Raw genomic sequence first — 25818 nt, forward strand, 5'->3', positions numbered from 1 at the left:
TATAAATATTTTTTATATTAAATAAATTTTTTTTATTTTTATTAATGTAAAATATTAATAGAGAAATAAATATATTTAATTAAATATTTGAATAATTTGAATAATATTAAATTATTATAATATAATAATTAATAAACTTGCAATATGTAATTGAAAATGAACTTTTAATTTTATTATTATGAATATTTAGAAAATTTGTCTTTCTTTAGTTGATAAACCTGAACTTTCTAATATAAAATAGTTAGCTATATGGAGCCCGATAAAGTATAGAGGTGGTGCTGCCAAGTCAGGGAGGGGGGTCCGTGGTCACGTGACCGAGCTGCGTTTTGAGCGCACTAACCAGGTACGAACAAATTCGTTGTTTTTTTCGTGGTTTTTCGCGCGCCACGGCCGAAAAAGCCGAGGCGTCGTGAATTTCGCTTGTTTCTGACTCCGGACGTGTCCTTCGAGTACGCAAACAACGCTTATAATAACTGTGAGTTACTTGCAAATACTTTGACTCGATCGTCTTACGGAGATCTATCGATGCTCCACCGCGGCGATGGTTGACAAGCCTTCTTCGCAAAAGCAGAAATGGCGTCTACCGTGCACATGGTCTGCAGAAAATATTCTACATCAACGTCGTAATACTGATTCAGGAGTATAACATTCTACACGGCCAATTTCTTTATCATCCATTTGAAGAATTTTCACAACTCGCTTACAAACAACAACACAACGGACAAGGTGTTTTTTGTGATGCGCCTGATAATCCTCCTTCGTCATATTCTCACCGCGCACGTCAAAATTTATCTTTTTTTTAATTACTTCATCGTCTTTTAAAATCTCCTATGTTGCAAAAAAAAAACACGAATCTTTTCGGTGTATTTAATTCTTTGCATCGAACAACATGGTCCTTGGGAATTTCATAAAATTTGTGGATAAGATTTAGATCATTCTGCATATCACACCGACGCTTAGTTATCCGTTCTTCTAGACAACCGTTTTAGGAAAAACGTGACTATTTTAAGAAATACTTATTAAATCGCTTAATTTTATATTTATCGTTATTAGTCAACCCTAACCTTTTCATCTCTGTTCATGAGATAGAAATAAAATTGTATTTCGCAGACGTTCATTTAATGTCGATTTTTTATTATAAATTTCTTCATACATATTTTCGCAATTATGATTTAACATTGTGCTTCATATATATTATAATCATACAAATATTTTTATATACCAATTGTTTTTCTTATGTAGGTTATTTTCAATGCATATTCATGATATTAGGATTTTGGGTAATGATGGTATTGAAAAATTCATAAAATTTTATATGTATTTTATTTTTTCAGTAATTCTTCATATAATTTAATTTTATTATGTATAAATAATCATGATTATAGAATTTTTATGATATATAGAAGAATTTATATAAGTAAATTGTAGTTATCTTTTTCATAAATATTAATTTATTTATGCATTTATATAGTTTTTTGTATTTATGTTAATATATAAATGTTAATCTGTGATTTCTTATAATTTTGTTTTATTCTTAATATATAATTAACATTGTTCTAAATTTTTTCTTTAAAATAAAATTATATTAATATTTATTTAAAAAAGGAATTTGCTAGATCAATTCTATTAAAATATTAAAAGTTTTTAATTAATTTATGGATTTTTAAGTATAATTATGCATTCAAAGCATATATCTTATTTATAATATAAGTTATGTTTTATAATTTAAAATTAATAATCTGTTTAACTTTATTAATAATTATTTTATTTTATATATTATATATAAATATTTACTAATTATAATTTTGCCATATATTTTTGTAAAAGAAAAAATATTTTCTTTTATAACATTTACAGATATTATTATATTCTTAAATATATAAACTTTTAAAATATGAAATTTGTAATTAATATTAAAAATTTATAATTCATTATAAAAATGAATTTAAATATTTAAGAAAATTTAGAAAGTATAAAACTAAATGTGAACTATATGTTTTGTTATTGTAATGTATTATATACATTATAATAACATTTCAGATTTTTTATATTTAAATCAATTAATGAAATTAAGTTTCAAATAATAAAGATATATTTAGAATGCATATAATACTTGTTTTTCATATTATGCCATATTGAATATACACAGTTAATTATTTCTTTTGTTACAGACTGTAAATAGAGAGTGTATATAGTGTGATAAGTGAGTGATATAGGTGTGTGGGATTTTAGTTGGCAATGAGTTCAAGCAACAAATCGGTGTCCTCCGGTGGGAGAGGCACCAATAAAAATAAATCATCACAACAGCATGGAAAATCAGATCATCATCAAACTAAATCATCGGATTCAATAAAACATGAAAAAATGCAGGTCAGTAAATACAACCTATTATTACTATGGAAAAAAGATTTTTTATTTTTTCTATCTATTGATTTTGTATTAGTGTTTTAATTAATAATTAAAGAATTTTTTATTAAAAACTATGGCGTTTTAGCCAAACACTGTTCAGATGCGGCATGCACAAATCATTGACACTAGAATGGGTAGTGGTGAAGATCCTATTTTGAAAGAACGCATAAAACAAGTTATGGACATGACTAGACGGTCAGAAGATGAAGTTGTTATGGCTTTACATGATAGTGATGGAGATTTGGATCGTGCAGTTAATGATCTTTTGGAAGGAGTAAAAACAGAATGGGAAGTGAAAAAAAAGAAGCCTCGTCAACCTAGTGGTTCAAAACAAAATATGGATACTTCTGGTGGTCAAGATGAAAGTGGTGATTGGGATGAAAGACGTAATCAACGAGGAGGTGGTCCTCCCCGTATGCGAGGTCGTGCTAATCATGATAATCGTGGATGTATGTTAAAAAAAATTGAATATTCAATATTATATAATACTCATGACATAATATTAATAATATTAATATATATTATTAATATATTCAAATAAATATTTATTTAGGGCGTGGTCGAGAAAATAAAGAAAATGAAAGAAATATGGAGGATGGTATTCGTGATGGCAGTTATAGTGGTAATAGAAGGGGTAGAGGTGGTCCAGGCAGACCTGGTCGAGGAGGACGAGGTGGAGGAAGAGGACTTGGTCCTCGAACATTTGCTAATCGAAATGATCCGTCATCCGCTTCATCAACTCATAGTTTTAATCGATCAATTGATACATGGACAGGTAATGAAGAACAACAACAAACTGCTCAAGAACCAAAAATGGGTAAATTCTTTTATATATTTTGATCAATTTTTTGAATTATTTAAAATTATTATCTCATATATTAAAAATATGTGAATAGATGCATGGAATAATTTGGATTCTGCAGAAGATTGGGATAATGAAGAGTATACAGGTTCATTGGCAGATACAAAAGTTTTTACGCCAAGCACTTCTATAACTGAACCTCCATCTTCTACAGAAGAACCTAAAACTCAGGATCGACAAACAGTGCAATCAAATCAGAATGTAAATTTATCATTATTACAACAGGAAGTATGTAATATTATTTTATATATTAATTTTATTAATTATATTATATCATAAAATTTTTTTTTTATATAAGGAATTACCAAAATTGTCAGAAATACCACCAATACAGCAACAAACTTTAATGCAACAAACACAGCAACAGCAGCCTATATTAAGTTTACCAGCAATGCAGTTGTCACAACAACCAAATGCTATAAGTGGTGGAGTATTAACAGCTGCTCAAACGCAGTATTTAACACAACTTACTCAACAAACAAGTGAAAATTTGAAAGCTGCTGGACAAAATACATTTTCCTCTTCGATATCCAATCAAGTAATTAAATAATGTACATATATTTTATGAAATATTTTTATATTTTTTATTAATTTTTAAATATATTAGCCTCAAAGACAGACAAAACAACGTCCAAGGGTTCCACCTCCATCAAAAATACCATCTAGTGCTGTAGAAATGCCTGGAGATGCTGTTAATAGTGGCATTGGATTTCTTGATGTCCAATTTGGTGCACTTGAATTTGGTAGCGATTCAAGTTCTCTTGATGGTTCTGCAAATGAAAAATACAATTCAGCTAGTAATACAATAACTGGTGTAGATGTGTCTTCTACTACAAATACTGTAAACACTGCCAATACAAATAGCTCTTTGGATATTGAAACAACGCAACCATCATCAACAACACCTTTTAATACTACTTCGCAAATGGTTATTTTATTATATTTAAATATAAATAAAAATAATTACTACTCTTTAATTTTTAAATATAATTGAATAATTATATTATTTATTTACAGTTATCAAATAATGACAACTTACCAGTATCAAGTGAACATTCGATAAACGCTCAAACATTCACTGCTCGTGGTAGCAGTACTGGACAAACTTTAGATATAACTAAACAAGATTTTACTTCACAAGTTTCACCAGGAAATGCACCCCCCTATGGTACAACTACAACTTATCAATCTCAAAAGACATCATTTCAAGCACCTACTGCAACACCAAGCACTTATAATGCATATTCTACAAATGCTCAATCTACTCAATCATCTTTTCAAACTGCGTCAGGCACGAGTGCTAATAATTACTCTGCAACAGCTACTGTTTCACAAGCAAATTATAATTCTTCATCATCATTTCCTCAATCTAATACGTCAACCTTTAGTCAAGCTTCTCCTTCTGCATCTGCATCTGCAACTTCGGGTTATAATCAACCAACAACTACAAATCAGGTAATTATTGTACTCTATTAATACTATTTAGTTTTATTAAAACTATTTAGTTTTCTGAAATAATTTTATTAAATAGGTATATCAATCTGCAAGTGGATATGTACCTACTACAACTTCTCAATATCAAGCACAATCTGTAGCCACAAATACCGTATCAAATAGTAATACAGGCTATCAAAGTGGATATCAAGGATCGTCTTCATTTCAATCGACTCCACAAGCTTACCAACCATCTGCTACTACATTTACTTCACCTATAACTCAAACATCTGGAGCTTACCAAAGTGCAGCACAATCTGTGAGTATCTTGTTTAATGAATTCAAATATTATTTAAAAATTAATAAATTATATTTATAGGTATATGCAAGTGCATATGGTACATATGCCAGCCAACCACAAACAGCGTCTCACAATCATAAATTAAATAATAATACAACAAAAGATTCTCAGTATGATAGTAATGCAACAACATCAAATAGTTCTCTTGCAACTACAACAGCACCTACATTAGGTCTTAGTTCTGCTTCCGTAAATAGTTCACAAACTAAAGTAACGAATTCTAATGGTAAATAAAATTAAAATAAAATTAAAAATTTAATGAAATTATTTATATGATTAGTTTAAAATAATTTTTTGTAACGGGTTTTCTAAAGCGGTACCGAAAAGTACATCGAGTGGTGTAGTAACAGGTAGTAGTGGAAGTGGAAATATGACAAGTGGTGCAGCAGGTAGTATGACACCAATGTTAAGTCACCAATATATTATGGGCCAAGGTGTACCTTATGCATTTCAACAACCAGTATATAGTTATGAAGAATTACAACTTATGCAACAAAGAATACCGCATATGGTCAGTTATTATTTGATTAATTTATCTTAATTAATTTGTCTTAAGACTCAAGTACAACTTATTTATGTATTAATTTTGAAAATAATTTGTACTTGATATCATTGAAATGCTTCATTAGAGTAATGTACACTCCAAAAATTTATATCGTTTTATTTTACATGATATAATGTAAAATAAAAACAGATATAAATAGATATAATGTTACATTTCTTAAACAATAATTAATATTCATAATTGAAAAGAAAAAATTATATTTCAAATGTACTACTCTGAAGCATGCTATTCTATTTTATGTCATGATTATTTAGTAAAAAGAATGCTGAAGTAATAATTTTTTTAATGCTTGGTAGCTGCTCGTTATTTCAATTTTTTTTATTTTATTTTTTTTTATTTTTTTTATTTTTTTTATTTATTTATTTTTTTTTTTTAAAGAAATTATGAATTTCTTATTTATATCTTTAAGTTGGCAAAAAGAGTTTGTTATATTTTTTCATAGTGAGATGTCAGATAATTTTTTTAAACATTTTGATTTTTGAAATACTAATAGTAGAAAAATAAAGACGTTTGTGATCAACTTGGAAAGATATTAAAAAATTAATATGTTAAAATAAATTTTTATTGATAATATATAATACCATTTTGATCATAGACTGATTGTAGCTTTTATATTATATCTTCTCTTTATCATTGATTTCATTTATATAATGTTACGTATCTAAAAAAATATAAAAATATATAATTTTCAAGTGGTTATGTTGTATTATATTTTAGAAAGAAATTATTGAAGGAATTAATTATATTAATATATATAATATATTCATTAATATTACAAATAAATTATATTAATTATAGTTATAAAGTAATTATATTTTAAGACATAAAAAGTTTTTAATTTTAAATTAAAAATTCTAAAAGAGTTTTAAATTGAAGAAAATTTAAAATAGATACAACCAAACCACATGTTCTTGCCCCAAATCTAGTACGCGTAGACTTAGATATTAGTTAGCCTTCTTGTATTTGGAGTACACAGTGTATGCATGTAGTTTTGTGTTTGGCCTTTCTGACTAACCTGCAGCCAACTACTGGTTACTATGACGCGGCCTTGGGCTATCAGACAACCGGCCCTGCTACCAGTCTTGGTGGGGGACGAGGAGATGCACTTTCTGGTGTACAAGGTGTTCAAGGAGTGCAAGGTGTACAAGGAGCCTATACCAGTATTAGTGATGCCAGATTCGCTAGAAATGACAGCAATGCATCTCCAGTTCCATCTACTATGTCACAACAGGTAAAATTTATAAAATTATATAATAAATATGAAATCAGCTTAACTATTCTTACTATATTTAAATATTAATTTAATCAAATAATACATTCAGATTATATTTAAACTTTGTATTTTTTTATTTATATTATTTATTTAGACTGCTACACAGCATCAACAACCAATGATGAATCCTACACTTCCTCCAACATATGCATATTTTGCATATGGTGGTGGAATAATGCCAGGTGGTTTTCAATATGGAACTCCTGCTATTTATCCTGTAAGTTAATCAAAGAATACAAATTTTTTTTTCTTTTATATATATATATATATATTCTAACAAAAATTCGGTTTTCATTTATTATAATAACTATAGCAGATAGCGACTGCTGGTAACGCGGGTACGAATAGTGGTGCATACAGTGCTAAACCGGGAAGTTATGGATCTGGATATGGAGCTGGTGCAAGTTATGATGCATTAGCATCTGCTGGTCCCTCTGCTGAATATAAAGGTGCAGGAAGCAGTTACACTAGTACACAAACTGGTAAAACCGGAACATCTACTGGAAATACAAATACTGGTGGATCTTCTGCAACCGATATAAGCGCCACTATGTATGCAAAAAGTCATGTAGCACTTAGTAAAGTGAATGTAAGTATCTGTATATAGTTAATTTTATAAAAATTATTTTTTAAAAAATTTAATAATACTTTAATTATTTTAGTCTTACGACAAACAAACTTTTCACTCAGCAACTCCTCCGCCATTTAGTCTTACTGGAAGCCAAAATGCTGGTTTACCTGGTGCATATGGAACACCACATTTGTTTATCCCAACTATGCCTCATCAATTACACCAACCACTTCATCAAGATGGTGGTAGTAGTACAGGCCAAAGGTCTAATACAAGTTCCCAAAATAAAGCCCAAGCAAAACCTGGTTATAGTCCTAGTTATTGGACTGGAAGTAATTAAAAAATTGGACTGCGAAAGGAAAAAGAGAGGAAAAAAATAAAAATGCACCATTTTAGACAAACTATCATTTCGCCATTGTGATACACGATGGTGTGAAATAAGGACATTGACATAAATGATATAAAGGACACGAGATAAGACGATTTTCCTTTTCTTTTCTTTTTTTTCTTTCTTTTCTTTTCTTTTTTTTTTTTCTTTTTTTTTTTTTTTTTTTTGTGCAACTAAATAATTCTAATAGGACACAAGTTAATGTAAAATATAAAATGAAACTTAGAATATGGAAGGATTAAGCAATTTTTAAAGATTTTGTGTTTAATGGCGTGATAATATTTTTCACATAAATCTACTAATAGTAATTAGTTAGAAAAATGTTATACTCTTTTTAATTAGTCATATTAATTTCTGTATTCTTATATCTTGAGATATTAAGTTGGATTATAAAGAAATCTTTTAACATGTTATTCTACTTATAATTCTACATAATTCTTTAATTGTATTAAAAAGTTTTTGGTGTGTATAATGCAAATATAAATATATATATATAATATATATATAATATATAATATATATACATATATATATTTCTTTAATTTAATAAAAATGTAATATGCAAAAGGGAAGAAAAAGTAGTCAAATGCAGCATGAAAAAATTGCATAGTTCTTCCAAATGTAAGGCGCATTCGTGCCAAATGAATTTATAGCGTTTATAACGTGTAAAATCGTGAAAAAAATCATACATATTTCTGAAGAAGAAGAAGAAGAAGAAAAAGAAGAAGAAGAAGAAGAGGAAGAACAGAATTAATTGTGATTAAACGCTATAAAAAAAAAAAATCAAGATTTGTGAGTAGCTCTCGTGTGAAATACTGAAAAGATGATCTAGAAGAGTAATTGACTGTTAAATTTACTCCCGATCTCCTATCTGTATACTACTGTGCAATTGCGAATATATACTGCATCGACTGCAAAGGGTGACAGTTTTTTTGTATGACGTAGGCATTCGACTCGTTAACATCTAAAGTGCTTCTTTACATGAAAACAAAACACCCCGTTCGTGATGAAACGTAAAACTATGCTATGTAAATTACAATTATTGTATGTATTTAACCATGGAACATCAGGTATATAAAGTTATAATCATCATAATGTTGTCACTTTTGGTATTTAAAAATGAATGTATAATCGCACTAGTTTCGCATTCTTGCGCGCACCCATATATATATATATATATTACATATATATAATATGTATATATATATATATATATATATATATATATATATATATATATTTGATTTGGTTGCCTTGCATTTCTTTTAGTTACCAGAATTTATGAACGTTATATTTTATTAACAAAAAGCTATTAAACCAAAAAGAAGATACCGTCATACCATGTTTTCAAAGAATGTTGATTTCAAAATGAGAGCGGTACTTATTTAATATAACTTATGTTTATAAAAAGCGGCGTTGCAGATTAAACAGTGCCACAAAATACTAGGAAACAAGCAGAATTCAATAATTTTCTTGTGGTGCCTTGAATAAAATTCAAATAATAGAATTCAAACAACTGCTTTTTGCAGAAACTTCTCATATAACTTTCTACAATCCTTTCATACTGTAAGTTGTATTATCTAAAACATACATTACCTTATCCTTATTCATATATTAACTTTTACTAATTACTCTATATCATCTATGTAATTTATATTCTAAGAAGTAATAGGTGATGTTTTAGTTTAATTACAGTTTTAAAGTTTTTGTTTGCAGAGTATTATTCTTTTATTCTTTTCAAATTTATAGTTTTCAAAGAGATTCGAGTGATTTTTGGATTAATAATTGTATTATTAAATATGATGCATCTAAAAAGATAAAAAATTAATTTGTCAACAAATAATTTATAATTATTATTAAATAATTATGATAGCTTTAAAATTACATTTTTGAAATTTATTACATAAGGAAATTCTTCGAATATAGAAGAAAATTGAAACGCATATTATGACATTCTATTTGATGTTTACAAAATGTATAGTCCAAATAATAATCTTATATGGCTAATTCATAATTTCTTCAATTTCTTTTTTTACTTCTTGCTTTTGATTCATACTCATTTTTAGGATCTGCTTAAAAATTGTAATATTTGTTAATACATAAATAAAACCGAATTTTAGTTGATCAAAATATTGAGTATTGAATATTGAATAAGTACATATTAAATATTACATATTGATTTCATTTAAATATATAACAAGAATAACCTGCACTATTTGCATTTTTTAAATTTGATACTAAAATAAGTTTTAAATGTAACAAAAAATGTCAATGTTAGTGTACCGCTAATAAGTATTCATAATGACTTGTATTATTTTAATTAGATTATAATAAAGAGAAAAGTGTAATTACCGATTCCGTCTGGTAAAACAATATTCGTACTATTAAATTATTTATGCTGATTAATAACATATTGTACAGTTATAAAATAATCAGGAAAAGTCAGTTTAGAAGACGAGCACGAGTCATTTCAGAAAACATACATTTTTACATTGTGTATAGCAATCATGACAAATAATTCCTATCATTAAGAAGTAAACGAATGAAGATATGACATGAATAAAGTATTTACACGAGATGCTGTTGAAATCCTTACAATTCAGCATGTGTATCATACTTTTCGGAATAAATTATTTTACCGAAAAATTATTCAAGATACTACTAACACAAAAAAAAGTAAATAATTGTAAGTAATATCTTGTTAGCAATTGCATTATACATATATACATATGGATAGGATGGTTTGAGAGTCATGGGAGACCAAGTGTAGAATAGTTCTCTCTAGAAGAACAATAAAAATGTAAATCTATAATCATAAATTATTAACAAAATGATCAATTTCGTCAACTAAATGATTTCTGGAAACAAATTATTCTATCATCCTAACTATATAGGATATTTCAAAACTGTATTGTATAACGCTAATGACTTAATGACTATAAAATATTGTGCTATACAAAAAATGCTTTTGAAATATATGTATAATTTTAAATGATTAGAATATCATGTGTCATATGTATAATTTTAAATGTTATCGTTAAAATTTGAATTTATCATTTAATTTTGAAATTAATTTAGAAATTAAGTTTATTGTTTGAAAAGTTAATAAATTTAAATTTACATATTAAACATATTATCTTTAAAAAAATTTTTCTTTAAGAAACATTATTTATTACATATACATATATGATTCAATTTAAAGTTATTAATTAATAAATATTTCATTTCTTTTTCAAGCATAACAAATTTTTTTTAAATGTTTTAACTTATAGTATTTATGTTACATAAACATTAAAAATTGAAAATATATTAAAGTATTTATGTTAATTACATAAATTTTTTTTAAGTTAGTAAATAATTTATATATTATATATATTTTTTATATATCTGTTTATACATGTATTGAATTCCATATTTTTAAAACATTTTTATAAATTTTTTATTCCAAATAAGTATATTTAAGTAAATAAATAATCATTTCAAAGATTACTAATCAAAAAAGTCAATACAAATATATATTTTTTTTGTATATATATTTTTGAACATTTTCACTTTATAAGTTTATCAAATACATCAAATGTAATATATAATAGGAAAATAGAAGAAAATTCAAAATATATCAGAAAATGAAAAAATATGAATATATTTAAAAGTTTAAATAAAGCAGTTCCTTATGACAATTACTAACTAAGTGATAATATCTTTTGTTTTTATTAAATAATAACTTACAAAATGAAAATATAAAATACATCGCACAATTAATGCTATAATTAATAAAAAAATAGCTACTACTGTGTATAAATATGAATATCTAAAAATAAATATATTAAAAGGAACTCTGTAATATTTATACAATATAAATGTGTAAAATATTTTAATTTTATAGTATAATTTTAAAGATTTTTAAAATTACATTATGAAGAATTTTTTAAATTCTTTAATTACTTACATAAGTAATTTTGAAAGTTTGAAATTTTGCAGAATTGATTATAAAATAATTAATTTTTTTAGTTAATGAGATTTAAAATTTTTAATATTAATTATAAAATTTAATTAATATATACAAATTATAATAAATTATTACATTATTATATTTTTTACAAATCAAAATTAACAAATTTAAATTATTTAACTTATTTTATTATTTACTTATTAAGAAACATAAATAAAAATGAATTTTAAAATTTTAATTGCAAAATAAATAATAGTTTATATTATATATTTATTTATTTTTATTTATAAAAATACATAAAAAAAATAATATTTTGATTTTGAAACAGAATTCAGAATTTAATATAAAATTTAATATAAATTAATTTATATACATTTATACAAATGTTTTATACATATATAAATAAACAAAATTATATATGTAGTATATAAATATACTCATATAGCAATCAAAAATGAAAGTGAATGAAAGTAAATCAATTTAAATATATTATATTTTTTATATTATTTTATATTTTTAATATATTATATTTTTAAAAAATGTTAAATATCAATGTTAAGTATCAATTTATTATATCATAAGTGAAAACTTATTAATTAATAAAATTTTCTTAAAATATGTTAATAGAAATAAAATCAATATAATGTGTGTTTTTAAGTTATAAATCAAGAAAAAGATAATAATCTAAAAAAGAATAAGTGATACAAATATTTTTTAAACATTTGTATCTTTAAATTTTTTACAGATCAAAGATTATTTAATAGGTTAGATATCAATGTTTATGTAACGTTAAATCTTAACAAATAAAATTTTCTTTTTAATAAATTAATTAATACTTGATATTGAGTTTTTACAATTCTTCTCTTCTATAAAATACATATAAAATGGTTACTATGTGGCATCAACAAGTTTTTGCTCTTGATGCTAAATACAATGCACAACGTGTAAACAAATTACCCACTTTAGGTTTGTACATATATGTTTCGTGATACAATTCAATATATAAATTTAAAAAATAATATAATTACAGGAATGCTTTATATTCGCCGCAGAAATCAATTATTAAAGGAAAAATTCAGTAAAAATTCAAAAATTAGAGAAAATTATTTTAGATTGAGAGCAAGATTGTTATTTCTACGTTATGGCGAAAATTTAGAACAAAATAGTTTTAATAATTATACAACAGAAGAAGAAAGATCAGAAATTAAAACAAAACTTTATAACATACAACGAAAATCGATTGCAGAAAGTTTTGCATTTGATGGAGTGCATCATGTTTTTGATCAACACAATGCACCAGTAATGATGCTTAAATTTGCAAATAATGATAGATCAAAGCTATGTTGTGCATCATTAGATGGATTACTATCTATATGTGATGTTATTAGTATTCCTCCAAAAGTAATAGCCTTATTGGAAGGTCATAAAAAAGGTGTTACTTCATTAGATTGGAGTATCAGTAATGATCTTATAGTTTCATGTTCTTTGGATGCCACAATAAGACTTTGGAATGTTTTGGATACAGAAAACAATCCAACTTGTTTAAGAGTTGTTAATGATCAACAGCAAGCAGAAGTTTTGTGTTGTGGATTTATACCTATAAATAATAATTTAGTTATTGCTGGCAATTCTCAGGGATTTGTACAAATTTTAAATATATCTACTGGTATATATAATGGTTCTTACAAAATTGGTGGAAAAGTTAGTTTTTTTAATTTTTAATAATATATAATCTAGTGTTTTAAATTTAAATATCAAAATTTTGATATAAGGGATTGATAAAGTAAAAAAAAGAAATTGCTTTAGAAATTTGTTTATTTTAAAGAAAATCGTAAAAAAAAAATAAACTCTACTTTTTTCTCCATTTTTCTATTATTATTTATGCATTCATGGTATTTCTATTTATAATTTTATTTCATAAGTTCAGATGAAAATTTCATCTTATTTTTGTCATTGTATAATCTAAAATGTGGTTTTAATTGGATGATTGATCAATTTATTTTGGCAAAATTGTTCAAGTCTAGTTGAACAGAAATTATTCATAATAATGGATTGGAGAGATATTTTATAAATATTAATCATTTAGCAGACATTATATCCATAGATTTTTTTTCATGTAAGGAACTTTAAAAGAAAAAATTTATTCAATGTCAATTAATTCAAGAGATTAAAAAATGAAATTGTAGCTGTAATATATCAGATTACATCAGAGTAATATTTAACAGTTTTATTTACATTTACAATTAATATTATCACTTGTATTACCAGAAAAGGTCATTTTGAACAATATAATAAATAGAAATATCAATATTAGATATATAAATATCAATAAGTAAATAGAAAAATGGAAAGTTTTATTTCTTTTCTTATTTTTCCAGAATAGAAAACAATAAATATTTAAAGAATATTTTTTAATAATTTATCCTATATGCTCTTGAGTTTTGACATTTAAATTCAGATATCATATATATGTAATAAGAATAATAAAAATAAAATATCAAACTATAAAATTAGATTTCAAAGTAATTTTAAAATTTTAATATATTTCTAATAAAATACTTCTTTTCTAAATAGTCTTTTATTTATTAAATTTTGCGAAATTTTTTAAGTTTTTAAATCTTTTAAAAATATATAAAATAAATATTATTCTCTTATCTTATAAAATTTGTCAAAAATAAATGATCTATATAATAAAATGCATTTGATATCAATAATTTTGTATTATTCAATGATTTTAAAAATGATTTAAAGAATTCATTAATTAATTTTTAATTAATAAATAATTTTTGTATCTAAAAATAAACATTTAATTAAATAAATAAAAAGAAAAACATTTGTTTTAGATTCTATCATTAACTTGTGAAGGTAGTGGTGGTTCAGTAATATGGGTTGGAAATGATAGAGGAATTATCATGTCATTTCAATTAGAACCAGGATCAGGTCGATTAACAAAATTAAAAAGAGTACAAGAAATTGGTGGAATGATAAGTAGTCTTTCTTGGCGTTCATGGCTTTCAAAAGATGCTCCATGGCCAGCACTTTTAGTGAGCAGTGCTTGTAATATAGTATTGTTATATCATATTATTGATAATCAAGGTTCTCTATCTTTGTGGACAAAATATCCCATAAAACATAAGTAATTTATAATTTAAATATTACTATAAACATTTCATTTTTTAAAATTATAACAAAATATAATTTATAAATTTTTTATAGACAATATTTTGTGAAATCAACATTTTGCCCACAAATGGAAACATGTTTAATAGCTACTGGTTCTGAGGATGGTACAATACATCTCTTAGATTCAGCAAGAAAGGGCAAAGCAGCGAAAATTAATCGACTTCAAGGTCATGCAACACCTACAATTGCTTTATCCTTTAATTTTGATGAATCTCTTCTTGCTTCTGCAGATTATCAAGGACTTATTATTTTATGGCGTAATCGTCAACGTCATATATAAATTTTTAATAATATACAAACATAAAATAATATTATACAAATATTTTATAAAAATAATTATTAATATAATTATTAAGTAAAATATTTATAATAAAATTTTAAATTTTCTTTATCTATATTAAAACTTGAGAAAATTAATTATTTTATCTGAATTTTATTCAATATATCAAATTTTTATCATTTTCTACTAAAATAAACTAAAATTAATAAAGTTGAAATATATAAAATTAAAATATTTCCTATGTAATGTGTCATAATGGAATAGGAAATAAAAACAATGAAACACATATTTTTAAATCAATGTTTGCTTTGTATAACAATATATTAATTGTTCTCTATAATATACTATTATGAGCACAGAATTAGCATTATCAATAATGATAATAATAATTATAATAGTAGTAAAACTGCACAATAAATGCAGTGTTATTAATAGTATAATGTATGATTCCACATATATTAATGAAATTATATATCAATGCAAATATCAATATGTTGATGTTATTTATATTTTTAAATATTTTTTTTTTTATATTAATCTAATCTATTCTGCCGTTATATTTTGTTATAATTATATTGAAAATTTCGTAAAAATTATAATTATTAATATATTATTATTTTTTTTCGTTTTTATATTCAAATAAATATTGTAAATTTAATAGTTGTCATAATAGTTGTCATTTTTATAATAAATAATTTTTTTGTGCATTTACATTTCATAGAATATTATTTCATAAAAAATTATTTGAATATTAACAATTAAAGACAAATTATATGTGAAAAATCATTCAAGAACATTTAAATTTATTGGAAATAGAATGCAATGGAAGTACGGCAACATTTTTTTGCTACTTACATGAAATTTGTAATTTTACTAATTTGATTCATTAAATTAATTGAAATAAAAATGCACAAATTGTGCCCATCACAGTTCTAGTAAAAGTAACAATATAATAGATATTTATAACAAATTATTCGTGCATTAATTATTATACACTTTTTTACTAAAAATTAAGACTTAATTATAGTACCGTCCCTTGATTGACATTATAATACTTTAAAATAGAGAGCTGTTTTCTATTAATATTATTATTAATAGAAATATATCAAAAAAATATACCGTTATTTAAAAATAACAATAGTTTAAAATTAATATAATAATAATATATCAATGAAAATAATAACATTAATAACTTACAATTTTAATTTTCTGATAACAATTATGTACTGAATGAGTTTAATAAATATTTACAATATGAAACGAAATTATTCAATAGTTGTAGCTTTTAAAAATCGATTGTCTTCTTTTATATTTTTTTATCATCATGAAGCTGATCATATAAAAAATTAATTATCAATATTAAGCTCTACTTATATTAATATTTCTATACAATAAATCAAAATATAACACTATAAGACAATCGATTACATTTTAGCCACAATAAAAATTTGTTACACATTATGTACAATAATTCGAGATTCATTTAATAGTGAATTCGTTGAATAATCACTGTACTTTTGCAACAAAATTAGTTCGGACGGACTTCAGCTAAATTATATTTTTAACATTTTATTAACGTCCTCGAAATGCGTTAGTCATGAGTTAAAACACTACACTTGTCAATAGATTCAATCTTTTCTTGAGTATCACATTGGGCACTTTTTGAAGAAGTCGAATTAAATTTTTTTTTTTCTTCAATGTCTTTGGGAGGCACCGTTGGTAACATATTGTAATTTAAACAATTTGATAGCATATGTTGGTCCTCTGGTAAGTTTATATTTTGCGAGAATTCTGACATGTTTTCTCTATCATGCAATTGTTTTACATCATCTTCTTTCGTTTGTTTAGTAGAAACAAAAGATGCACCAGTTGTAGATAAATTCAATTTCAAACGATCTCTAGTATGTCTTAATTCTCCTAATTGATATTGTTGATTTTGACTACAATCATTTAACAATTCTATTCCATTTTGTGGTATTCCTTGTTGATCATCATCTTCATCTTGTTCTTCATTCATTGATGTAGATGCACCAGGAAAAAATTGACTTACATATTTACTCTCACTAGTTTGAAATTGAAATGGACGATTTGAACTGCTTACAAAAAATTCTTCATTTCCTATAAATAAAATATATAATATTCATATAATAAATTTGATGATATAAGTAGAAAATAATAATAAATTTTTCAAAAATATGCAGTAAAAATATATAGTAAAGGAAAAAAGTATTCATATATTTTTTAAAACAGAATAACTTTCTTAAAATTAGAACAGATTTGAATTTTTAAGAAATATTAAGATTAAACTTAAATTTAGTAAATAATGTATAAAAAAATTATTAGCATTATCGAAATTTATTATTATAAAAAAAAAGTTGTCATGATTTTTAATTTTTGTTGTACGAGTCTATAATGAAAATTTGAAATATGCTTGTAAAAAAATGTGTTTTTGTAGATCCAAATAAATTACATATGCACATATGTATAATATAATTATATTATATATAAAGTTTATTAAAATTAATTGACACATAAAAAAATTGAATATTTGAATATTTTTAATTATTTGCATTTATAACAACATTTTTTCTTTTTAATATTTCAAAAAAATTCAAATCATTTAATTCAATTTAAAAAATTATTCCTTTTTTTTTAAAGAATATATGAATTTTTTTCCTTTGTTTTATATTTATATATATATATTTAAAATATATTTCATATATGCAATATAATTATCATTTAATATAATTATATAAAAATATATATATTATAAATATATTATAATTATTTATAAAATATATATAAATTTTATTATATATTATAAATATATATTATATTTATAATATAAATATATACATATTATATATTATAAATATATATTATATTTATAATATAAATATATACATATTATATATTATAAATATATATATATTCGATATTTTTGAAAATTAATTCCAAATCAAACGGAAAAGTTAATGTATAAATATAATATATATTTATAATATAAATATATACATATTATATATTATAAATATATATATATTCGATATTTTTAAAAATATCGAATTCCAAATCAAACGGAAAAGTTAATGTATATAAATTTTTATTATTAAATTATATTAAATTATAGGTAATCTATTTAAATAAATATTATTAAGTTTAAATAAAAGAAATACGAACTTAAATTGCTTATTTATTATAATTTAATAACTGATATTTTTGTATAAATTATTTATATAAATAATTTTTATGTTTGTTTTGGACTCTAGAATCGATTTTTCAATAATATTCCATGAATATTATTAATATATTTTTAATATATTTTTAATATTCTATATACAAAATCCTATATATTATTAAAACATACCAGAATGATGGGCATCATCATAATCAAGAGGATACAAATCTAAACGTGGTTCATCTATCATTTCCTCCCAATCTAAACAAAACAAAAATTACATATATATATATATATATATATATATTATATATATATATATATATATATATATATAAAATAAATCAATTTTAATATAATTTTTATAATGTTTTTAAAGAAAAAAATAAATTTACCACTATATGAAGTAGATTCCCAAGTAGTAGTTGATTCTCCTTGAGTTTCTGTAGCTAGAGTTTCTTTAGGATATTCATATACACAATGATAACGTTGCTTTTTAAACCACACGCTTTTTTTTTGATCCTGAAAAAATTAACAATTGCACAAAATTTATTTAAGTGTAGTAATATATAATGTACATAAAGAATATTGCTAAATAAGAATATACCCACCGATTCATCCTGACAGCAAAAATAAATAAAAAAAACTATAAATTATTATATTTAAAAAAAATGTGAAAATATAACTATTATAAAACTTACACCAGATTTTAATGTTTTATCTGGAGATCTTAATGCAGAACGATGAGGCGCTAATGTTGCATTCCAAGCTGATGGTGTAAATTCTTCTTCTTCCTCTTCATCCTCTCCTTCTTCCTCAAGATCTATTTCATCTTCAACATCAGCATCTAATATTACCCCTTCATTATTATTTAAATAACTTCGAGTTTGAATTTGTTCCATATGTGGTTCATTGTATCTCTATGTATAAAATGATTCTAATTAATAACATAAAATTAATTATGAAAAATAAATTCCTAATAATAAATAATAAATTTTTATTAATAAATTTAATTTTTTTATTTATAATGTATTTACTTTCCAAACAAATTCTCCAGAACTAGAACTATTATTTTCATCCTCTTCTTCTTCCTCTTCTTCCTCTTCTTCTTCTTCATCTTCATCCTGACTGCCCCATCCATGATCTGTTCCAAAACTTGTTGACATTAAATCATCTTCCAAAGGTAATGGTAATGGAAAAGATGGCGGTAATTGTTGCCATTTAGATTCCTCCTCTGGACTTGGTAAAGGTGCTCCACAACTTGCAATTATAATATGCGATTTATCATCACGAGAACGAATTATCGAACAATTATAATCTAAATTTTCTTCCTCAGACAAATCTCCATTAGTTGTATCTCGTTCATCATCTTGCAGTTTTTCTCCTAATCCTTCTAATAAAATCATTTTATTTGTTCGAGTATCAACTAGTAATACATCATCTGAAGCAACAGATTCTTTTGAAGCAATTGATGTATCTCTAGAATTTGATATTAATGATTCAGAAGTAAGAGTACTTTCTCTTTCTTCTTGAATTGGACTAAGGGGAGAGTCATATACATTATACCTAAATAACAAATAATAACAAATTTTCAAATTTTGTTTTTTAAATAATAAATAAATTATAATTACTATATTAAATAATATTATTTAATATTTAATATCAATAAATTATATTATTAAAATTATAAAATTATAAATTATTATATTACTAAAAAATTAAAATGAATACCTTATTGAAATACCCACTCCTCCACTACCTTGATTAGAAGATTCTTCATTATCATCATCATCCCAATGTTTATTGTCTATATCTTTAGATATAGGATTATCATCATCACGAACTTCTAATGGTTCTACAACAGACATCTGAGCACAAGGTAATTTTTCTCTAAGTTCATTTCGAATTGCTGTTACAAATTCTTCTTCTATATCAAATGATACATAAGAATTATCACTATGTAAACTCATAGTAGAACTGTCTTCATCATCAATTTCATTTTCATTTTTTTTTTCTATTTCCTTTTCATTTTTACTTTCATATATTTTTCCTATTTCTTTTTCATTTTCAATTTTATTTTTAATATCACTTTTATTATTATTTTCATATTTATTTATACTTACACTTTCATTTTTATTTTTGTCTTCAATTCCATATTCATTTTTATTTTCAATTTCATTTTCATTTTCATACTTATTTGCATTAATAATTATATCATTTTCATTTTTACTTTCAATTTCGTTTTTATTTTTAATTTTAATTTCATTTTCATTTTTATTTTGTAAATATTTTAATTCTTTTTGCTCTTTGAAATATTTGATATTTGTTTCAATATTGCAATGTTTTAAATTTGTTTGTTGAGAAGAAGAATTAATATCACTTAAATCTTTTACCTCAATATTTTTCTCAATTTTAATTTTAACATTTTCCGATTGAATTGTCTGTTCATTATTTAATATTGGCTTTACAATGTTACTTTCTACCAAATTGATATTAGAAGTAAGATTTTCATTATTATCTATTTCAATTATAGTATCTACAGTATGAATAGAATCAGATTCATCTTCATTTGTACAGATAACTTTATTTTCTATATGATTATTTGAAGATAAATTTTCTGTCATTCTTTCAGATCCAGGAAATGTTGCATAGTATTCTGCATCAAGAATAGTATCTAATTCAAATAAAATCTGTAACTGTTCTTCTTCAGTATATATTGGTATATTAATTGTAGAATCATTAGTAGAAATTGATGGAATTAAAGCATAAACATTTTCTTCTTCTTCACAAGATTCTTTATCTCTAAATCCAGAATCAGAACTTTGTTCATCATCAGGAGTAGATAATTGTTTTCTTTCTTCTTCATCTTCATTTGATAAACATCTCCGATTCATGTCTATATCTTCTTCGTTGGAAAATTTATCTGGATTATGTCTATAATGTTTCTGAGATTGCAAAGTATTTGATGATTCAATAGTTACAATTAATTCCGGTGCAATATTATTTTCTTGTTTAGATAAAGATTCTGCATATTCATTAAATTCATCTTCATCTAAGAAAGAAGGTACTTTCTTTTCTAAAGCAGAATCTAATGCATGATTCCAAAGTGCAACATCAACTAAAGTATTTTCATCAGTTCCACAATTAATTGAACAATTGTTAGAAAAAAAAGTATTTTCATGTTTAAATGTACATAAGTTACATTGAGATTTATCATTTTTTTTTAATATTTCAGAAGATTTATCATCAGGTACATAACATAAAAGAGGAAGATTAGGATCTCCTTTTGATAGAAGTCTTAGTACATGTTTGTCATTATGTGCTTCTGTAATTGTATTTACAATAGATGTAGTATCAAATTCTTTGTTATTTAAAGCTAATCTCAAAATTGGAGTTTGAGTTTGATCCATGGTTAATGTCAATAATTTTGGCTTTTCTGAAGTATCTAATATCCTGATTTTATTAGAAGTATTATTTGGCAATGGATTCCGTAATTTTCTTAATGTTTCATCGAATTCGTCTGTATGAATATTACGTCTAAGATCACTATCACTACCAGTAGCAGGTAATTTTTTTTTTCCATATTTTTCTGAGATTTGAGCTCCCATTGATAATTCTACATCAGAATCAAAATCGATATGTACAAGAACCATTAAATCAGTAACAGATTTAGATTTTTGTTTTACTTTTTCAGTATAAACTCCCTGTTCAATTCGTCCTTTCCAACTTTCTTCTTCAGTTTCAGAACTTGATTCATGATGAATAATATTTTTAATACTTGGTACATTTTTTACTAATTCACTAGGTCCAAGTCGAAATGATGACTGACGTGGTGTATCATCAACAATAGTAGTCCAATAATCTGAATCAATACTTCCTCTAAGATCTTGCAAACTTGCACTTCGGACATGTTTAGCATTAACTCGTAAATTTTCCCATCTTTGCTCAAAATCCAAATATTCTATATGTTCATTTAAAAGAAATTGTCTTACCTCATCCAAATTTGGTCTTTTTTGTGGATTTAAATTTAAACTTAAATAAATTGCTTGATATATATTTGATGGACAATTTTCTAGGTATGTTTGCAATACTTGTATACCATTTGATGAAAGATCTAATTTTAAATGTAAAAGCATTTGAATTACTTGTTCATCACTCTTATCATGGTATGGTATATTTCCCCATGTAATAATTTCCCAAAGAAAAATAGCATAACTCCACATATTTGCTTGAGATGTAATTTCTCTAGTTTCAATAGTTGTATCAGTACATTCTACACTTTCTGGTGCTGACCATCTAATAGGTAATGCACGATCTCCAACTACATAATAATCTTCAGGATATTTTTCTACACCAGTTCCATAATCTCCCAGTTTTGCTGATAAATCTGATGCTATTAAACAATTTCTAGCAGATAAATCTGTATGTACAAATCCATTACAATGCATATGTTTTAAGCCAGCAGCAATATCTAATGCTATCCGAATTAAAATATTTTCTTTATTAAGTGCTTCTTGAGACTTTTTATCGCGATTTGATAACAAAAAACTTTTAAGATCACCTACTGAACATGATTCAAATAATAATAAATATGGATCGGTTTCTAAACAAAAACCTATCAAAGTTAAGATATTCTGATGATGTAATTTCAAATATGGAGTAGCTTCACCAAGAAACCAAGCTTTTTCCTTCATAGTAGCTTCTTCTGTAAGAATTCTCACAACAACACCACCATTTTTGGAAGTTCTTTTATGTCCTTCTAAATCTGCACGGCCTTCTACAACTTTTCCAAACCAACCATGACCAATCTCTCTTAAATATTTTAATTTTTCTCTAGATACACATAAATCTTTTGCATCAAACCACTCACGACAATATTCTGGCAAAGTATTAGAATCAGAATCATGTTTCTCAAAAAATAATGATGATAAAGGTAATGGCTTTGGTTTTAAAATATTTTTAGGACCAGATATAATATGTTCTACAGGTAAAGGATCAAATTGTACTCTTTCTGAAACAGCTAACATATGTGGAACATTTAACTCCAAACCTTCAAGAGAATGTTCAAATACTGATTCTTGACCAATATTGTTTCCATCTTTGAATTCCTATAACAAAAAAACCACATTTATATTTTTTAAATACTTTTACAAAAAATTAAAAATTAAAAATTTAAAAAAAAATTAAAATATATTAAACTACATTATATACTATAATAATTTATAAATAATATACATGTAATTACTTCTTTAAATATTTAAAGAAAAAATATTTTTTTGTAATATACATGATTATTATATTTAAATATAAGTAAATATTAATTATTTTTCTTATATTCATAAAATATAAACCATATAAATATTATAAAATATTTTCATAATAATTACATAAATTATTATTACTTTATAATTAATAATATATATAAACATGTAAAAGAAACATAAAAAAAAATTTTTGTTTAAAATCATATTGCAAAATGATATTTCAAATACTTAAACAAAAAAAATTGATATTCTTATTAATTTTTACTAAAATTTACAGATTAATATAACTTTAAATCTTTAAAAAAATTTGTGATATTAATTTTACCTGATTGCATTTTTCTGCTTTGTCCTATAATTAGTAATGAATAAGTTATTATTTAGATAATAAGGAACTTTAATAAGGATTTTTATTTATTATATATAATATAAAAATGACAATTAATTACTTGAAATCCTTTAGGTCTTCTAGGTCTTCGACAACAAAGACAGCCAACTAAAGTAAATGCTGTAGCTGTTACACTTAAAAGACCAAGAGTATATTGTATCCAGTATTGTTCCCATTTTGATGAACTATGATTGTATGATAAATCTATAAAAGCAAAATAACCTCTCATTAATAACGTGATCAAAATAAATATTGAATATACAATTAAAGTACCTGTTCGTAGAGACGATGATACGGGATAGGCTGTAATAATCGGAAGACCCGCCCAAAACAGCCAACATATCCAACATAATATAATATTCACCATCGCGCATTGAAACTGATGATCGTGATCTATTTAAGTCATTCTTAAAGTCTATTTAAGTCATTTTTAAAAATTTATATCTTTTTAAAAAATGCATGACTGTAAAATGTGAAAAATCTAGTAGATTATAACACGTTCTAATTTTACGACACATATATCACAACTATTCGTAATCTCATATTTCTGATATCTAAAACTATTGAGAACTAGCTTCGATTATACAGGATGCTATTAAATAAATTTGTCACAGCAATGATGAAGTGTTGCAATAATATGTAAAATAGAAATACACTTTTCTTAGGGAAACCACCTGGGCCAAGCATGATACGTATCGTAAAACGAATACAATACAATCAGCCACGGTCCGGTTAAAAGGTAGGTGTAAAATCACCACGCTTGCCAAACCCAGTTCTATTCTTGTCTTTTTATTCTATCTATTGCTCTCTTTCTATCTCAAACATAATATAAATACAATATGTATATTCTGACTAAAAAATTAAAAAAATTGCTCTAAATTATGATATATATATATATATATATATATATTATAGCGCTATATTATGTGTACATTTATTATTATTAAATTATAAGAATGAATAAATTAAAAATTTTCATTTTTATCATTATATTATTAAATTTATTTGATGCACGATTATTAAATTTTTTTGATGCATTTCAATTATCTACGTTATATATATAAATATATAAATAAAATATATGTATATAATAAAAATAATATATATATATAAAAAAATTTAATAATAATTAAATGCAACAACAATATTTATATAGATTTACTAAATTTAATTAGTCATGCAAAAACAATTATTTTATAAAAATATTATATTTATTTTAATTAAAAAAATTAATTAATTAATTTTTTAATTTTTAATTTCTAACATTGAGTATGTTTTAAAAATTATAATTTAATGATATAATAATGTAATAAATAATATGTAATAAATAATAAATAATAATGTAATAAATACACAATTATTGAATAAATAAAAAATTCATTCTTTCTTTATCAGAATAATATTATAGCAGAATAGTATTATATATGCAATATTATTTAAATTTTATTAGAGAAATTTTAAATAATTTTAAATAATTAAATATGTATGAACATAAGAAAATATATTTTTTTATTATAAATTTGTTATAATTATATATATAAAAAATTATATTTATATAATATATAATATAAATTATAATTTAGACAAATTAAAAATTATTGATATTGATTATTAATATTATTCAAAGCATTTTCATTAAAATTTTCGTTAAATTTAAAAAAAAGATTTATTAATTTAGAAACTTATTTATATTTTATTTATAATTTCTTTGAT

General features: G+C 23.8%; 3 protein-coding genes and 2 long non-coding RNA genes across 20 annotated transcripts; 2 read left to right on the top strand and 3 right to left on the bottom strand.

Annotated features, from left to right (window-relative positions):
* The first annotated feature begins 239 nt into the window (after window positions 1-239).
* Window positions 240-8031, top strand: lig (ubiquitin-associated protein-like lingerer). 11 transcript variants are annotated; one of them, XM_012485637.3, is made up of 15 exons: window positions 240-343; window positions 2172-2370; window positions 2495-2858; window positions 2963-3226; window positions 3306-3499; window positions 3570-3809; window positions 3879-4199; window positions 4289-4726; window positions 4803-5024; window positions 5085-5292; window positions 5381-5577; window positions 6653-6862; window positions 6999-7121; window positions 7218-7493; window positions 7567-8031. In XM_012485637.3, exons 2-15 carry the CDS (start codon window positions 2239-2241, stop codon window positions 7813-7815), a joined length of 3438 nt encoding a protein of 1145 aa, XP_012341091.1. In that variant the 5' UTR covers window positions 240-343; window positions 2172-2238; the 3' UTR covers window positions 7816-8031. The 11 variants fall into 11 exon arrangements, with proteins under 11 accessions (XP_012341091.1, XP_012341098.1, XP_012341099.1 ...); XM_012485644.3 differs by having other exon boundaries at window positions 7221-7493; XM_012485645.3 differs by having other exon boundaries at window positions 295-343; window positions 2510-2858.
* On the bottom strand, window positions 6176-6848 carry LOC147657352 (uncharacterized). Its single transcript, XR_015292624.1, has 2 exons — window positions 6647-6848; window positions 6176-6292 (listed from the first exon to the last, which is right to left on the bottom strand). It is a non-coding gene; the product is annotated as an uncharacterized LOC147657352 (long non-coding RNA).
* Window positions 8032-9566: 1535 nt separating the features above from the next.
* LOC116414241 (uncharacterized) lies at window positions 9567-10473 on the bottom strand. The gene is made up of 3 exons (XR_004224715.2): window positions 10216-10473; window positions 9749-9932; window positions 9567-9671 (listed from the first exon to the last, which is right to left on the bottom strand). It is a non-coding gene; the product is annotated as an uncharacterized LOC116414241 (long non-coding RNA).
* Window positions 10474-10938: 465 nt separating this feature from the next.
* Window positions 10939-15989, top strand: LOC100865463 (WD repeat-containing protein 13). Of its 3 annotated transcripts, none has more exons than XM_086910278.1 (5): window positions 12224-12369; window positions 12561-12781; window positions 12846-13516; window positions 14659-14951; window positions 15032-15989. In XM_086910278.1, exons 2-5 carry the CDS (start codon window positions 12700-12702, stop codon window positions 15276-15278), a joined length of 1293 nt encoding a protein of 430 aa, XP_086766404.1. In that variant the 5' UTR covers window positions 12224-12369; window positions 12561-12699; the 3' UTR covers window positions 15279-15989. The 3 variants fall into 3 exon arrangements, with proteins under 3 accessions (XP_012341050.1, XP_086766404.1, XP_086766405.1); XM_086910279.1 differs by having other exon boundaries at window positions 12234-12285; XM_012485596.3 differs by having other exon boundaries at window positions 10939-12781.
* LOC100864549 (uncharacterized) lies at window positions 15567-24919 on the bottom strand. Of its 4 annotated transcripts, XM_086910270.1 has the most exons (9): window positions 24379-24919; window positions 24167-24309; window positions 24046-24069; window positions 20188-23564; window positions 19494-20022; window positions 19158-19376; window positions 18852-18978; window positions 18646-18717; window positions 15567-17396 (listed from the first exon to the last, which is right to left on the bottom strand). In XM_086910270.1, exons 1-9 carry the CDS (start codon window positions 24470-24472, stop codon window positions 16870-16872), a joined length of 5112 nt encoding a protein of 1703 aa, XP_086766396.1. In that variant the 5' UTR covers window positions 24473-24919; the 3' UTR covers window positions 15567-16869. The 4 variants fall into 4 exon arrangements, 3 of the variants coding, with proteins under 3 accessions (XP_086766396.1, XP_086766397.1, XP_086766398.1); XM_086910271.1 differs by lacking the exon at window positions 24046-24069; XR_015292623.1 differs by lacking the exons at window positions 15567-17396; window positions 18646-18717 and having other exon boundaries at window positions 19068-19376.
* Window positions 24920-25818: the final 899 nt, after the last annotated feature.

Source organism: Apis florea, unplaced genomic scaffold (assembly GCF_048593485.1).
Source record: "Apis florea isolate Af1SG1 unplaced genomic scaffold, ASM4859348v1 contig_3170_pilon, whole genome shotgun sequence".
Lineage (NCBI taxonomy): Eukaryota > Metazoa > Arthropoda > Insecta > Hymenoptera > Apidae > Apis > Apis florea.